The sequence below is a fragment of the Pagrus pagrus genome, assembly GCF_965226575.1.
Source record: "Pagrus pagrus genome assembly, chromosome: 22".
NCBI classification, from domain to species: Eukaryota; Metazoa; Chordata; class Actinopteri; order Spariformes; family Sparidae; genus Pagrus; species Pagrus pagrus.
Window position 1 is genome coordinate 7433454 of NC_140204.1, and position 17014 is coordinate 7450467.

The following is a 17014-nucleotide window of genomic DNA, read 5'->3' on the forward strand; positions in this document are numbered from 1 at the left end:
AACATAAACCGTGACACAATAAACCAAAGGCTTACAACTGCCCTATTACTTACAAAGTGGATGGAAAACTAAGAGCATTTTAACTGACATACAAGCAGTAAAACACAGCCAACAGGTTAAAATAACACCTGAACAGACCTGACGTTAACTTTCCAAATGTCCCTGATGAATTTAAGGTGTAGTAACATTAACTTACGTCGACTCAGCTATTTACTGATTATTAAACAATGCTACTATCGTCCGAAGTAAGCCAGCGAGTTAACACTCTGCTGCAACAACGGTAACCACGATGCATTAAACTATTAGTTATTAGTATTAGCTTCATCACATTGACGTTACTGTACCTCTTTCTTTTTCACGTGTTTCTTCCTCTTCTTTCCTTCTTATCCTTCCCTGGGCGCCGGATGGTTTCAGTCTTTTGGACATTGTGGTTCCGCTACAGTATCAATAAATGTCTCTCTTGGTCTTTGGGTCACAGTCTGGTCAGATTGACAGGCAGCTCGCCTCTCGACCCCGCCCCCCATCCTCACAGAGGGCAGGTACAGTGCAACGAGCCAGGAACCCAGAAAAAAGGCCTCGCCATTATTTAATAGGCTTTGCAATAAGTTTATGTTGCTGTGGGCGTATATAACATTTAGAAATAATATTAGTAATAGCACTGGTAAAAAAATAGCATCATTATTATTTTTTTTTCTTTCTTTCTCCCCCCGTTTGCGGTGCCCTTAGCATTCGCCTATACTGCCTATGCCCAGGGCCGGCCCTGAGAGGCAGTCTTTGGTAAACCAAGCACAGCTCCGGCTTCACATTTACTTGTTAACTGAATAAAAAAACAGAAGACAACTGTTTCCTGTCGTCTTTGACACTTGACACCATCTTTCAGTGATAGAGGGTCAACAAAGACCCATTGCACTTCTTCATCACTGCATTATGAAAGTGACAACACATTGTAGAACCACAATCCGAGGACATAGCACATTTCAGCTCTCGCACTTTAAACTTCAAATATTTATTGATTTAACAACTTTATTCACTCAAATGACATTCTCTTAAAACATTTTGATACTGATAGTTGACAGCTGAAGTAAAAAACAAAAAAACATAATTAACAAAACATAATAAGGAGGATATAAAACAAGACTTTATCAGGTTATGATGATTGTTACTGTTAGAGTAAACACATTTATTCCCACTTAAAAATAACTTCTCTTCTGCTGTTCGCCTGTGTTCCAGTGTGTTGACTTCATTTTTATTTTAACACAAATACAAGCTGTTTTTGTAAAACTTGTTTTTGTAAAATCCCACTTTTTCCGTGCACATTTCACACAGGTCAGTTCACATTTGAAGTTAAAGGGAAAGTTTTTGTAGTCCACAAAACATTTCTGGAGCCTCGCAGCAAAACAGCGTTGTATCATTCTCCTAAACAACTGAAGTAGATGGGGACTTTTTAAAACGTAAAGCCACTGAAAACATAAAATGGAGATTTGGATTATGCTGGATGAGATGTATGGGGCCATTTTATGTTTAGTTTTTTCTTTCAGTGTGTTTTAAAGGGGCAATACGTAAAGGTATTAGTTGAAAGCGTTTAAAAATTTACTTAAATTCTCAACAACAGAATGTGAAAAATATAGCTGCGCTGTCCACTGAAGTTAGCATGCTAACCAGTTAGCCCTGGTCCGCCCTAGTCCAAAAATCCTACTAGCGGTGTAAACACTAACACTCACACTAGAGCAGTCTGAACCGCTAGCTGCACGGCTAACTAAGCTAACTAGCTAGTGGCAGCTACAGTTACCAGCAGTCAGCGGTTACTCACGTGATATGCTTGAGGAGGTTGATTCTTACATATTGCACCTTTAATGTTTTCATACAGGTCCCCATCTACTGCAGTTGTTCTTGAGAATGCTGCAACGCTGTTTTGCTGTGAAGCTCCAGAAATGTTTAGCGGACTACAAACTTCACCCGACTTTCCATCAGCATGTGGGTGAGAAGATAATGATTGAATTTTCCTTTTTGGGTGAACCTTTAAAGGCTGCGGATCTCTGGGCATTTTAAATATACCTACATACTGTAAGTGAGTTTTTTTTCAGGGGCTTTCCTTGCATCAACATGATACTGCATTTCAGCATTTTACAATTAGAAACCTAAGGGGAAGAGTCATGTTCAACAAGCACCAGTCTGGCAGTATAGAACAGGTCAGCAAGGTAAAGCAGGAAGTTGAGGGCAGTGAGCACCGTCACAGTGACCAGATTTCTCGTATCGTAGCTGCGCTGATACTGTTTGGCAAACTGGAAGATGGGCCAGATGATGGTCGCGCTCAAGTACATGATAACTGCCAGGAACCCGTAAGCTGACTGCAGGAACTTGGGGATGGTGAGACAGCCGGTGCACTCGCCCACCACCACAGCCATGGAGAGGATGAAGCAGATGCAGTACACGGCCATGCACCACTCGAGTGCTGGATGGAAGTGGTACAACACAGGCTGGCTGACCAGGGAGAAGATAACACAGGCCACAAAGGTCTGGCACACCTTCAGCAGGCCTGGAGCCGTAGCCATGTAACCTGCCACCTCTCCTGGCCTCGCTTTAGTCAGGCTCACCTCCCCCATATAGACTACTGCTGCCAGGCAGGAGAAGACGGTGGAGACGATGAGATGGGCGCGAACCTTGCTGGTTAGAGGCTGGTCCTTGATGTAAAACAGTGGGAAGATGATAGAGGCGGAGAGGCAGAGGAGGGCGCCGTAACAGGCGATAGTGATGGGGAAATTGGTCCAGGACACCGCGATTCGGGCCTGAAGGCCGCTCTGCTCCACCAGCAGGACCAGCAGGGTGCAGGTGAAGCTGAACGCCCAGCAGAAGATGCACCAGTCCGCCATGGCTCCATAAAGTGGGCCTACATGTGCTGCTGCACTGAACGCCACGCAGGTGAAGAGCAGGTCAACTAAACGCACCCATAGCAGCTGGCAGGTGAGAAACAAGGATAGTGGCATGATGGGAAATTACGATAAGTCTGGAGGGGAAAGTGGCTTCTGAAGTCCAGCGAGGATGAAGATGAGTCTTCAATACTGAACGTGTGATCTTGTGTCGGAGATGTCGTCACACACTCTGTGGATGTTTGTCACATACTCTGCAGGAAGACAATAAAAGAGGAGAGTGATCAGAATAAACTGAGGAAGCGTTTGGCGAGAAGATGATGTAAGACAGGTACTGTAGAGTAAATACAAACATCCCGTGGTGTTTTATTTCTTAAAGGAAATGCTCACCTAAAGATGAAAATTCAGTAATTATTATCTCACCTCCATGCTGATGGAAAGTCTGGTGAGGTTTTGTAGTCCACAAAACACTTCTGGAGCTTTGTAGCAAAACAGCGTCACAGTATTCTCCTTAACAACTGAAGTAGACGGGGACTTGTTTTAAAAAGTTAATAAACATATGAACAAAAAACATAAAATGGTTCCATGCAGCTCATCTGGTGTAATCCAAGTCTCCAGAAGCCCCGGGATCCCAAATTGACTTGAAAAGGCCTGATTTACACCCTCAAGACAAGGTCGAACTGGTGCACGCTAATGCTTCCAGCGTAGCAGTTACAGTGAAGAGCTTGGCTTTAATGGGGTGTAAACTACGTCTTTTTAAATCAATTTGGGCTTCAGGTGACATAAATTACTCTGGACTAGATGTTTGGAGCCATTCCATGTTTTTTGTCACGTTTTCTTATGTTTTAAAGTCTTTTTTTCCCCAATCCCCATCTACTTCAGTTGTTTAGGAGAACGTTGCCACGCTGTTTACTGTGAAGCTCCAGAAATGTTTTGTGGACTCTGAAACTTCGCCCGACTGTCCAGAGTAGATCCTGACTGAATATTGATTTTTGGGTGAACTTTCCCTTTAAGGGGAGATTCTTTCTTTGAAACAAAGTAGTCCAAACTTAAAGCTGCTACAAGGAACTTTTATTATTATTATTTTATTTCGGCGTCCCCTCCGTACAACCAGACTATAGAGCAGCTTCTTTCTTCAGGCTGTGAGGCTCCTCGATTCATCCTCACAACTCCGTCATTAAAATCAGTTTTAATTTATGATTTATCCAACCCGGTGACAGGCATCAAGAATAACTATATAATGTCAATGTTCTCGCTGATTATCTTATTTATATTTATATTATTTGCTCATATAGAGGCATCAGTGTTAAACTGAGACTGTGTAATAAAGCATCATAAAAGCCTTAACAGCCTGTGATGAAGAATTTCCCAGTTGTCCAGTCTTAACCGAAGGCTTGAAATATGGTGTCACATAGTTTTGTTAATGTAATCATGGTCATCCCTGACTGGCAGGCCTGGGCTCAAACTAAAGTTGTGTACAGACTGAGGAATGTGTGAGGAACCTCGGTTGGGCGGTTCAAGCTGTGACCTGTGCAGGAAGGTTTACAGGAAGATGAAACTTAACGGAGTTGGAAAACGAAAGCACATTCACAACTCCAGGCTGTGAACGGCTTGATATTGATGCCCTCTAGTGTCCAAACTGTGCTGGTGTTTAGTTCAACTGCAGTTCATTTTTAATTATGGAACCCAAAATAACTAATTACTCATTTACATTTTACAATCTGTAGATCATTCGTGACCCTCTAGACCCCTGAAACACATAAGCTCTGTGTATATAACCTGTATGTAACCCGGTATTCTCATTGAGATCAAGATCCCAACATGTGTGAGATGATCCTGTGATAAAACACGAAGCACAACGATGAACTGCATCAGGTTGCTTTTAAGTTTTTTCATTTCCTCCACTTCTTGCAGCATCTCATTGGTGTGGCAGCTTCCATTGTTTTCCATCACCATCTTGTCTATTGACTTGAGCAGTTCCTCCACCTGACGCTGGTTGCTCCTGCACAGCTCTGAACACATTAGTGTAACACTTTAATTGAAAATAATAGATGTTTGGTAGTGATGTTCCTCCCAGTTATACTCTGATTTTCAGACTTTTGAAGACATTCACTTCAAAGTGATGGGACCTATTCAACACAGGCATACTTCCTGATCTGCTGTGTACACTAACATAGGAATCCCCACCTTAAGTTACATAACTATTCTGTCTTTACCTTGGCGACCCTGTTTAACCTCGGCAGCTTTGGCAGCAGCTCAACCACATTCCTCAAACACTTCACAGAAAATTCTGTCTATCTGTCTCATCTGCATCAAAGGAACCAAAAGGCCTGATGGTAGAGGAAACTGAAGCCAGGCAACAGGTGTTGTAAGGTAGAAAAAATAGTGGGTTGACAAACGAAGCCAAACAGCTTGTTCATAAAGTTCACCACAAGCTTGGACACATGCATCCCAAACAACACCAACACCACCCTACATGGCCAACAGGAAAATTGCTTACTGTAGGTCAAGTCTAGACATTTCTTAGCGATAAGATCATTACTACGTCAAATTAGGTTTTATAATGTGAAGGTCAGTGATCGCACGCGATTGGTGGCATGCACATACAAATCATTACAACGTTCAGTCAGTCATGTTTGTCATTTGTTTGTTTTTGTATATTAGAAATCCTCATCGGACAAAAATCACCAAATCAGATACTACTGCAATAATGGTGATAATGCGGCTACTTTAAAGTAGCAACAAAGATTACATATAAACAGGTGAAAGGGACGATCAGCACCCCCTAAAAATGAGAAGCTGTCGCCTGAATGTTTTCACACTTTTCTTTATTATTGGGAAAAAGTAACTGATTTGTTTGGGTCCTTTGTTAATGTTAGAACAGAGTCAATCACCGGTCACACCCTCTACTTTTCACAAGCAGCAAAAGGCTCACAGTGTGGAAGTCAGCGGTTATTAAAAAGAACTGAACTAAATAGGTATAAGACTTCAGTATAGCTTATAAATATAAGAGCATTATAATTCACATTATATAGGAAACGAAAAATAAGGAGGAGAATGGCCTGGCAGCCAGAGTGTAGTGCCTCTGGACTGTAAAAAATGATTCAACACAAAACAACAACATCAAATTTCTGTATGTTAAGACCCAAAGTGCAGTGATCAGTCCTGCAGAAAGAAATGAACTTACTGTCAGCCAAGTGAAGAACCTGTGGAGCGACATCAGTTAGAATAACGAGGCTGCCAGTGTGCATGTGAATGTGATTCCTGTATCTTCCTGTAAAAAAGAAAGCACCCTTTAAACTATGTGTTTATGCACGTCCATTAAACTCACGATGCTGACCTCATGATTTAGGTTCAATGATAATCTGATTGTGAAAACACAGACAAACATGTTGGACTTCTTTTCATCAGGTGCATGTACCAGCGCTGGTATGTGGCTTATCTTACTGTTGTCCTAAGTGAAGTACCTGTGGAGCAATAACCAGTCAGAGTAATGAGGCTGCCAGTGTGCATGTGAATGTGTTTCATGTATCTTCCCTGAGTTTGGCTGCCATGTTCACTTCTTGACTGTACAAAGTGAGGGGAAAGGCGTCCTGTAGACTACATGTTTACACTGAACCAGCCATCATTGAAAAGAAAAAATCCTTCACATATTTTTGGTTTAATGGTAATCTGATTGTGAAGATACCGAATGCTGGATGCTTTTCATTGAATGCATTTACAAGTGTTGGTGCAGTTTGAAATCCATCACAACGAAATACTGAATGATGAAGATTTCTCGGCTGTCTTAATTCGATTTAAACTGTCAGTTTAAACAATAAAGTTAGACAGATAGTCCACTCTGTAAAACAAGAAATAGTTCACCTGTAAGTCTAGATGAACTTATCCCAACTATAGTCCAACTGCTCAGACCTGAGGGGCAGTTGGGGTGGCGAGGAGGGAATCTTATGAGCAGATGTGATGTGACTGTTGTTTTAAAAAACATTTTTTTATTGTTTTATCGGTCACAAAGGAAACATTCTTGTGATAATTAAGATAAGAGTTTTGAATTTAAAAAAATCTCACTCTTCATTACAACCTGTGGCGTGCTTATCTTCTCTGCAGGTATGTTGCTCCTTTTACAGGACAAACAGTGACCTTATCTACAGTCCAGTGTCAGTAAAAAGTGCAGAATGACAGTAAAGCTGTTACATAACCTGTCTGAATGTTTCCTGTTGCCTTTGGCACCTCATTTAACTTCTATCACACATTTCATCTCCCTACAGGATGATTACCGGAGCAACGAAGGCATGTTGCAAACGTCTTCATCGTTCCATTATGAAAGTCGCACCAACACATTGTGGAACCACATTTCTTCACTTGAATTAATATTAAATAAAATGATTATTTGCTTTGACTTAAAAGTTTATTTGATCAAATGACATTATTTGACGATGGCAGAGTGATCCTGAGTAGTGTTGGGTGGTCGACCACTTTGGTTGAGAGGATGAATCTGACTGACTTTCTTGATCCCCCTCAAAATTTTCACTCATCCTGGGACATACCTCAATGTCTGCCTGGTGAATTGGCACAAAATCAATCCAGAATGAAAAATTACAAAAAATGTCAGCTCGATTTCAATGAAATTTTGTACAGACGCATGTGATACTCATAAAATGAATGCTGCTGACTTTGATGATCCCCTGTCGTTTCAGGTAGCACCATCATAGGGCTGGGCAACATATATGATATATTGTTGGATTTCCCTGGTTTTAAAGGCTTCACAACAGTCAATTTCTGAACTTATCAGTCTGTTCTACTTACTATAATTTGTCTTTGCTTAGTCATTATATCCACATTACTGATGATTATTTATCATAAATGTCATTGTGTTAATATTTAGTCATCCCTACAATATTGTTGCAGTATCAATATTAATGTATTTGGTCAAAAATATTGTGATATTTGATCTTGTTACTTAATTCAAGCATTTCTGAAGTGATTTTGAGGATATTTCATAATATCGAGATATGTAATGTGTATCGTGAACAGCCTGAAAATATACACTAATATATACTACATACTGCCCAACCCTACATCATCACCTGTTCAATGTGTCCAATAGTTTTGTATTAAACCAAATACCTTCAAAAAAAATGACAAATGATGAAGTAAAACTTCTATTGCACAAATAAAATAAAACACATACAGTAAGTGAGTAGTTTTTGCAACAGGAAACTGAACAATGTTTTAATGGCAGACAGAAACATAACCAACAGTGTACATTGGTTTGATTTAAACAATTGTTAGGATCATGTATGTATAAATGCTGTTAAAAATGACACTTAACAGTGTTTGCACTAAACAACACGATACACCAACATGCAGTCAACTTGTGAAACAAGAATAAGTATCTTGAGTTTGAAGCTCAGATCAGAAGTATGGCCTATTGCATATGAATTAACATATTAGTCAATGGTCAAAGCTTTTTTAGAACATCTTTTGAATTTAATCTACCACTTTGTCCCCCGTCTTCAGGTGTCAAACATAAGGTCTTGACACTAAAAGTCTGTTGAAAGCATCATTTGCTTTATTTAAGTCAGATTGGGTTTTATTCCTGACGGCCTCTGCTGCCTCCCCCTGGTGTGTTCCATCACCATATTGTCTATCGTCTTAAGCAGCTCCTCCACATGGAACTGCTTGCTCCTGTATTCATGCTTTGGTTTTTCTTTCCAGTATTTATTGTCAATGACGTGGCACCTGTCTCCACACTTCGTCACCAGATCCCGCATAGACTCGTTTTGGCGGACAAAATCCTGAATTGTCTTTTCCTCAGGGACCTGGCCACCATGAGTGAAGACAACCGTTGCGTATTTGAAGACTTCCTCAGAAAAATGGTTGCGTATTGTGTTGATGACATCCTCTTCGTGATTTGTGAATTTCTCCACTTTAAGCACATTGAGAAAAGCATGAGGCCCAGGAGAGCACCCTGTGATACACCTCACTAGCTGAAAGTATCATCGGGCTTGAAGAGTTTCTCTCCAAACATGGTGTTAGCCAGGCTGCTTTTCCCAGCTCCAGTTTTTCCCAAGATGACAATTCTCCTTTCATTTAACCCTGAAAGAGAATAATGTCCATCAGTCACACTGTACGTTTGTGTTTTCATTGTTTCCATATACAAGAAGACACAAAAGAGCTCAATAACAAATCCTCACAGGTCAAAAATCACACTGAAAAGGGAAATCAGCAATGTGTTACAGTCATGTATTACTGTTAGCAGTAACGGAGTAATATAACTAATTATATACAATCAGTGTTACCGACCGAAGTGAAGCGTTTTTTGTTGTTTTTTTAAGAATCCATCCACACCAACATGACCATATTAATATAGGCTGTGTGTGTTCAATATGGCCGAGCCTGTAAGTCCGTATTTCATAGGCCTAATTTTTGTCTTGTCATGTCATTATAGGCTACATCATAGAAGGTATAGGTCTGTTGTGTTTCATATGACTGAGCCTAAAATTAAAAATATTCATTCCTATCTCATATTATATCAGACTTTGATCCTTTGCCAGCCTGCTCATCCCTGTGTCCAAGGCCATTCGTTTATTTATAAGAATCTCGACTATCCATTTGTTCTATATTTGGGCTTTTTGTTAAAAGTAACCAAAAAAGTATTGTAATAAGTAATTTATTACTCTACGCAGACAGTAATATTGTCACATAATACACTACTTTAAAATGAAGGTAACTAGTAACATGTAATATATTGCATTTTGAAAGTAACTTGCCCAACACTGGTTATAAAATATTTGCGTTAAAGAGGCACTCAGCAAAATAATTATCAAGATCATCTTATGTTTCAATCACTGATCAAAAAATATAAGACCATCAATGTGATGAAAAACACTGCAGACCCTTTTGTAAACCGCTTTTAATAGTGACAATCAGGTGTTTTCCTTTTTATGTGGCCCTGTTTTAATATTGTGTTTCTGACACTGAGTCAAAGCTGATACTTATATCAGATTGGACCTAAATATTGATTAAATGTGTATCTGAGACATTAAAATTACACAGCTTGGCATACCTCACTCTTCACTTGCTTCAGGATCGAGAAACTGGATCCTGGTTTTAAACTATACACCCAATCAATCACCGGTGCAATCAAATCAGTCTTGACAGTCACATCCTCTTTTCACATGCAGCAACATGCTCGCAGTGTAGAGGCGGACAAAAACAGGACAGTTTAGTAGAGAAAAAAGCCCAAAACATTTAAGCCTCAGCTGATAGGATTGACTCAGAGCCTCAGTAGCTTGTAAGTATGAGAGTATCATCATATGTAGAAAAAGAATAAGAAGAACTGCACTGTGAACGATTTTACACAAAACAGCTGTTTATTAAACGTCTATATCTTGCATCTTAATGTACAGTGTTCAGTCCTGACAGAAATAACTAGAAACTAACTTACCGGCCATGTTATCCAAAGTGAAGCAACTGTGGGGTGACAATAAGTCAGCGACAAGGCTGAGTATGTGAATGTGTTTCCTGTATCTTCACTTCCTTACAGCACACAGTGAAAAAAAAAAAGAAAAGAAAAAAAGCATTCTATGGTTTACATGCACGTCCATTTTACATTTCTCACAACACAGTATAGTCGCCACGAAACAGAAATTTCATCACACGTTCTTGGTTTAATGATCATCTGTTAACAGAAACATAATGTTGGACTTCTTCTCATCAAATGCATTTGCAGGCCCTTTGACATACAGCTTAAAATCCATCATGTAGATAAGTACAACTGTCAGCTAAAGCTAAAGCTGGTCATTATTAGCATTATTTCCAAATGTATCGCTGCTGCAGATGTTGCTGATTAATGTCACATATCATTCATAAACACAACAGATGTGTCAGCAGACTCTAATATGTAGCAACCTCCAGCTGTTTGTCACTACTACTACTCGTTCTGGCCTCTTCCCAGTTCATTCCTGGTCTTTTAATAGAGTGTGCGATAGCTGACATGTAGCTTTCTTGGCTGTCATTATTCTTTAATTCTTCTTCAGAGGTCACTTATAGGCAGACAGCAGTCCAGGGCCAGATCCAGACGCCGGTTTGCCCCTTAATGAAAACTCAAATCAAAACCTCTTTCTTATGTTTTTTATTTGAAAATGCAGACCGGATTTAATTGAAATGAGATGTGAAAACACATGTTAACAGTAGCTTGTTTAATCTGCCATGAAGGGAACCTTCTTTGGATAGTTAAGGTAAGAGTTTTGAATTGAAAACACATCATTAAAACCTGTGTTCTTATCCTTTTAAAGGACAAGGGGTAACGTATCTCACAGTCCAAAGCGTAGATTGACAGCTAAGTCTGCGACATACCTGACTGTATGTCACGGCACATTGTAGATCCACATTCACAGTACATGCCACATTCAATCACAAGCTTTGAAGTTACAATATTTATTTGTTTGACTAAAAACTTTATTTGTTATAAGTATGTTCTTTTAACTGTTGCAATACTGATACTGTAAAAAAAAACAAAAAAAACAATCTGTAGCAAAAGATAAAAAGGATATGAAATTAGTTATGATGACAGTGCCCATGTATTGCAGAACAAGTTCCTCTATCAACAACCAGTTCCTCAAATACACTTAATGCATTTATTCCCACTTAATAATATATATTATCCCACAATAACTTCTCTTCTGCTGTTCGCCTGCGTTCCAGTGTGTTGACTTCATTTTTATTTTAACACAAATACAAGCTGAACTTGTTTTTGTAAAATCCCACTCTGTCCGTGCACATTTCACACAGATCAGTTCACATTTGAAGTTAAAGGAAAAGTTCACCCAAAAATGAAGATTCAGCCATTATCTACTCGCCCCCGTTGCTGATGGAAAGTCGGGTGAAGTTTTTGTAGTCCACAAAACATTTCTGAAGCCTCGCAGCAAAACGGCGTTGAATCATTCTCCTAAACAACTGAAGTAGATGGGGACTTATTTTAAAACGTAAAATGGAGATTTGTATTATGCTGGATGAGCTGTATGGAGCCATTTTGTGTTTTGGTTTTTCTTTGAGTGTCTTTTAAAGGGGCAATACATAAACATTTTAGTTGACAGTGTTCAAAAATTAACAAAATCTCAAAAACAGAATGTGAAAAAAAAATAGCTGCATTGAAATAATGATGCCTATGTAGAGTTGCAGAGATGTCCACTGAAGTTAGCATGCTAACCAGTTAGCCCTGGTCCGCCCTAGTCCAAAAATCCTACTAGCGGTGTAAACACTAACACACCCCTGGTCCCTGAGCAGTCCGAACCGCTAGCTGCACGGCCAACTACAGTTACCAGCAGTCAGCGGTTGCTCAGGTGATATGCTGCCCCCTATTTGTCTTGAGGAGGTCCATTCTTAATTATTGCACCTTAAATATTTTCATACAAGTCCCCATCTACTGCATTTGTTCAGGAAAACGCTGCTTTCCATCAGGGTGAGAAGATGATGACTGAGTGAATTTTCCTTTTTAGGTGAATTGTTCCTTTAAAGGCTGCAGATCTCTGGGCATTTTAAATATACCAACATACTGTAAGTAAAGTTTTTTTGGGGGACTTTCCTTGCATCAACATGATATCGCATTTCAGCATTTTACAATTAGACACCTAAAGGGAAGAGTCGTGTATTTTTTGTAAAGAATTCAACATCTGCTACACTTTTCTGCAAAGCCACTCAAGCTTGTATCAACTCAGCGTGTCTCCCTTTTCTTCTCAGGCAGTGACAAACACCAGTCTGGCAGTATAGACCAGGTCAGCGAGGTAAAGCAGGAAGTTGAGGGCAGTGAGCACCGCCACAGTGGTCAGTTTTTTCGTATCGTAGTTGTGCCGATAACGATCGGCAAACTGGAAGACGGGCCAGAGGATGGTCGCGCTCAAGTACATGATAACCGCCAGGAGCCCGTAAGCTGACAGGAACTTGGAGAAGGGGATGGGGAGACAGCCGGTGCACTCGCCCACACACAGCACCACCACAGCCATGGAGAGGATGAAGCAGATGCAGTACACGGCCATGCACCACTCGAGTGCTGGATAGGCGTTGTACAACACAGGCTGGCTGACCATGATGAAGATAATACAGGCCACAAAGGTCTGGCACACCTTCAGCAGGCCTGGAGCCGTAGCCATGTAACCTGCCACTTCTCCTGGCCTCGCTTTAGTCAGGCTCACCTCCCACATGTAGGCCACCACTGCCAGGCAGGAGAAGAGGGTGGAGACGATGTAATGGGCGCGAAGCTCGCTGGTTAGAAACTGGTCCTTGATGTAAAACAGTGGGAAGATGATAGAGGCGGAGAGGCAGAGGAGGGCGCCGTAGCAGGCGATAGTGATGGGGAAATTGGTCCAGGACACGGGGATTCGGGCCTGAAGGCTGCACTGCTCCACCAGCAGGACCAGCAGGGTGCAGGCGAAACTGAACGCCCAGCAGAAGATGCACCAGTCATCCATGCCTCCATAAAGTGGGCCTACATGTGCTACGACACTGAACGCCACGCAGGTGAAGAGCAGGGCAGCCAAACGCACCCATAGCAGCTGGGAGGTGGGAAGCACTAACAGTGGCATGATGGGAAATTACGACGAAGTCTGGAGGGGAAAGTGGCTTCTGAAGTCCAGCGAGGATGAAGATGAGTCTTCAATACTGAACGTATGATCTTGTGTCGGAGATGTCGTCACACACTCTGTGGATGTTTGTCACATACTCTGCAGGAAGACAATAAAAGAGGAGAGTGATCAGAATAAACTGAGGAAACGTTTGGTGAGACGATGATGCAAGACAGGTACTGTGGAGTAAATCAGTGAAATACAAACATCCCGTGGTGTTTTATTTCTTAAAGGAAATACTCACCTAAATATTTTTAGTAGTCCACAAAACATTTCTGGAGCTTCACAGCAAAACAGCGTCTGAGTATTCTAGTAGACGGGGACTTGTTTTAAAGATTTTGGCTTTAATAAAGGGTGTAAACTACGTCTTTTCAAATCAATTTGGGCTTCAGGTGACTTGGATCACTCTAAACGAGCTGTTTGGAGCCATTCTATGTTTTTTGTCCCCGTCTGCTTCAGTTGTTTAGGAGAACGTGGCCACGCTGTTTTTGCTGTGAAGCTCCAGAAATGTTTTGAGGTCTCTGAAACTTCACCGGACTGTCCAGAGTAGATCCTGACTGAATATTGATTTTTGGGTGAACTTTCCCTTTAAGGGGAGATTCTTTCTTTGAAACAAAGTAGTCCAAACTTAAAGCTGCTACAAGGAACTTTTATTATTATTATTTTTTATTTTGGCGTCCCCTCGGAAAACAAAACATTATTTAACATCAATGTTCTCGCTGATTATCTGTTTTGCTCACATAGAGGCATCAGTATTAAACTGAGACTGTGTAATAAAGCATCAGAAATGTCTGAACAGCCTGTGATGCCCAGTTGTCCAGTGCCCAGTCTTTACCGAAGGCTTGAAAGATGGTGTCAAATAATTTTGCGTGGTTGTCTATAAGCCGATAAAGGCATCATTTATGGTTTAAATGACAAACAAATGTGGGGAAACTGCAACATCAGCTGCTAATGTAATCATTAATGATTCATCCCTGAATGGCAGGCCTGAGGTCAAACTAAAGTTGTGTAAACACTGAAGAGGAACCTCGGCTGTGACCTGTGCAGGGAGGTTTAAGGGAGGATGAATCTTAAAGGAGCTGGAAAGTCCCTCAGTCTAAGAAACGAAAGCACATTCACAACTCCAGGCTGTGAACGGCTTGATACTGATGCCCTCTAGTGTCCAAACTGTGCTGGTTTTTAGTTCAGCTGCAGTGCAACACAAAATAACTAATGACTAACTTACAATTTACAATCTGTAGCTCATTCGTGAGCCTCTAGATCTCTTAAACACATAAGCTCTGTGTATATAACCTTTATTTAACCTTTGTGAGACGATCCTGTGATAAAGCACAAAGCACAATTTAAGTTGGAGCATCGTGAGCAGACATGACGCGTGAGTGTACAATCATTTTCCAGACCTCAAGACAGAAATATGCTCTACTCCAGTGTGTTTATCTTTAGTTTCTGTGCCAATAGCTCCACCTGCTGTGGATACTCGTGTCTCTACAGCATATGATGATGTGTGATAAGGAAAAACTGCCTTTTACAGAAGAAAAGGGGTGGAGAGACCTGCTGAAGAGCAACAGGGGAGGGATTTCCACAGGTTTAATGCACTCTGGGAGGAGGAGGCGGCTTTTTCTTACACATGGTGCCGATTATGTTTGTTTCCACAGAACATACTGAGGTATGTATGGAAATGTAGTTTTGTTCAAAACATGCAGAAATAACACATTTTACAATTGTGTTTCTGGTGTTTGACACAGTAACCGGGAGAAAACCTTTTAACTTAAAGGAGAAGTTCACCCAAAACTGAAACTGAAAAGTCTTTATCTACTCACGAGGAAGTGTCGTGGTCCACAAAACATTCACAGCTTCACAGCAAAACAGTACGGGGATTTTTTTTTGTTTGTTTGTTTTAAAAAAGGTAAAAAACAAAACAAAACATAAAATGGCTGAAATCCATGTCTCTGGAAGCCTCGGATCCCAAATTGACTTGAAAAGACGCTACAAAGAAAAGACATTTGCACCCACTTCAGACGAGGTGCTACAGCAGCTACGGTGAAGATTTTGGCTTTAAAAACTACGTAAAAAAGTGTCTTTTCAAATGAATTTGGGATCTCCGGGCCTCTCAGACTTGGATTACACCAGATGAGCTGTATGGAGCCATTTTGTGTCTTTCTTTTCGGTTGTCTTTTTAACGTTTTAAAAGAAGTCCCCGTCTACTTCAGTTGTTTAGGAGAATGCTGCCACGCTTCGGGAATGTTTTGTGGACTACTCTACTCTCTACGTCGCCACGCAAACTCAGAGCGGTAACCACCAGAGACGGCAGCGAACGGGAGGATCCTGCTCCTCATGGAGTCCTCTGTCCTGATTGGATAAAGTGGGCAGGGATACCAGAGCATTCATTTTCTCTTTTAGCACACGAGCAGGAGGAGGAGAGAGATTACAGTGACAGCTGTTGTATTATGGAGCTATTTAACTCTTCTTTTAACTAAAACACATCACTTACAGCAGCTTTAACCTGTAGCTGCAGAAAGGCCGTGCCTTGCTGCTGCTCCACAGGCCCAGGCCCGTCATCGCTCACGCTCTCTGCCAATGCAAACCCTTATCATGTGTAACTTCATTAGTCTTAACTCCAGCTTCCTGTTCTGCTTGTGTAAGTGCACAGGAAGCAGCTCTGAAGAGCACGCCCGCAACACAATCAAACCAGCATCTAATCACTCACCAGGCCAGAAAATGCAGCTGAGACACAAAACAAACACTGAATCATCTCTGGTCACATCACTGAGACGAATCTGGGTTAATATGTTGAGCTAAATGAGAAACCTAGAAAGATGTGGTTGTGGTGTGTGTGTGTGTGTGTGTGTGTGTGACCTCATGCCCCTGCTGCTGACAGGAAACCAGACTTTGGTTTGCCTTTTCAGTTGATGATGATGGTGATATGCATACCATGCGTGCCTGAGAGTTGGTTCTTAATATAGGCTGAACTGAGCTGGATGCTGCCGCTGTGCAGAGCTGACACGGTGCCGCTGATTGTTCGGACTGGAACAGAGAAAGCTTCTCAAAAAGCGCAGATGTTTCATCTTTACGCACTCTCTTAAAGTATTTCCGGCTTTACGCAGACACGCAGTAGCATTTTAGAGAAACCAGAGGCGATAAACTCACCTTAAAGGCATGTTCTGTCAAATAGACATGGTATAAGTGGCATATTAAGCGCGTAAAGAGGAGGTTTTACGGACTACGTAGCGGATAACGGACATACCGCGCCCAGCGCTGTGGCGGTGTCCATGAATAGGCCTATACAACGATAACACCAGCTGCGAGCTCCTACATGAACTCTTTGAGAGAAAAAATACAAAATTTGAGGCTCTTACCGATTTCCACGCTCGGACTTTGTCTTGTGTGATTCTGTTCTTTGCGTAAAGCTCCTGGAACAGCGTGCGCACTCAGCGGCGCATCCCCTCTCCCTCATCCAGCAGGCTGGGTCCCACGCCCCGCACAGGCCTTATTTGGTAAAGTGTTGAAACCTCCTCTCCAAACCTC

The 17014-nt window shown here is 41.3% G+C and overlaps 3 protein-coding genes across 3 annotated transcripts; all 3 read right to left on the reverse strand.

The window, feature by feature from the left end:
• Positions 1 to 2138: 2138 nt before the first annotated feature.
• Positions 2139 to 3116, reverse strand: myadma (myeloid associated differentiation marker a; the record flags this gene model as incomplete). The annotated part of the gene is made up of 1 exon (XM_084343622.1): positions 2139 to 3116. Exon 1 carries the CDS (start codon positions 2982 to 2984, stop codon positions 2139 to 2141), a length of 846 nt encoding a protein of 281 aa, XP_084199748.1. The 5' UTR covers positions 2985 to 3116.
• A 4997-nt stretch (positions 3117 to 8113) lies between these two features.
• Positions 8114 to 10321, reverse strand: LOC311251245 (GTPase IMAP family member 9-like; the record flags this gene model as incomplete). Its single annotated transcript, XM_084343623.1, is given in 3 exon segments — positions 8114 to 8862; positions 8865 to 8963; positions 10315 to 10321. Coding segments are annotated over 3 exon segments (528 nt in total). The 3' UTR covers positions 8114 to 8440.
• Positions 10322 to 10985: 664 nt separating this feature from the next.
• Positions 10986 to 16954, reverse strand: LOC311251664 (myeloid-associated differentiation marker homolog). Its single transcript, XM_084344233.1, has 2 exons — positions 16846 to 16954; positions 10986 to 13588 (listed from the first exon to the last, which is right to left on the reverse strand). The coding sequence occupies exon 2, from the start codon at positions 13448 to 13450 to the stop codon at positions 12605 to 12607; it is 846 nt and encodes a 281-aa protein (XP_084200359.1). The 5' UTR covers positions 13451 to 13588; positions 16846 to 16954; the 3' UTR covers positions 10986 to 12604.
• Between the last annotated feature and the right edge of the window lie 60 nt (positions 16955 to 17014).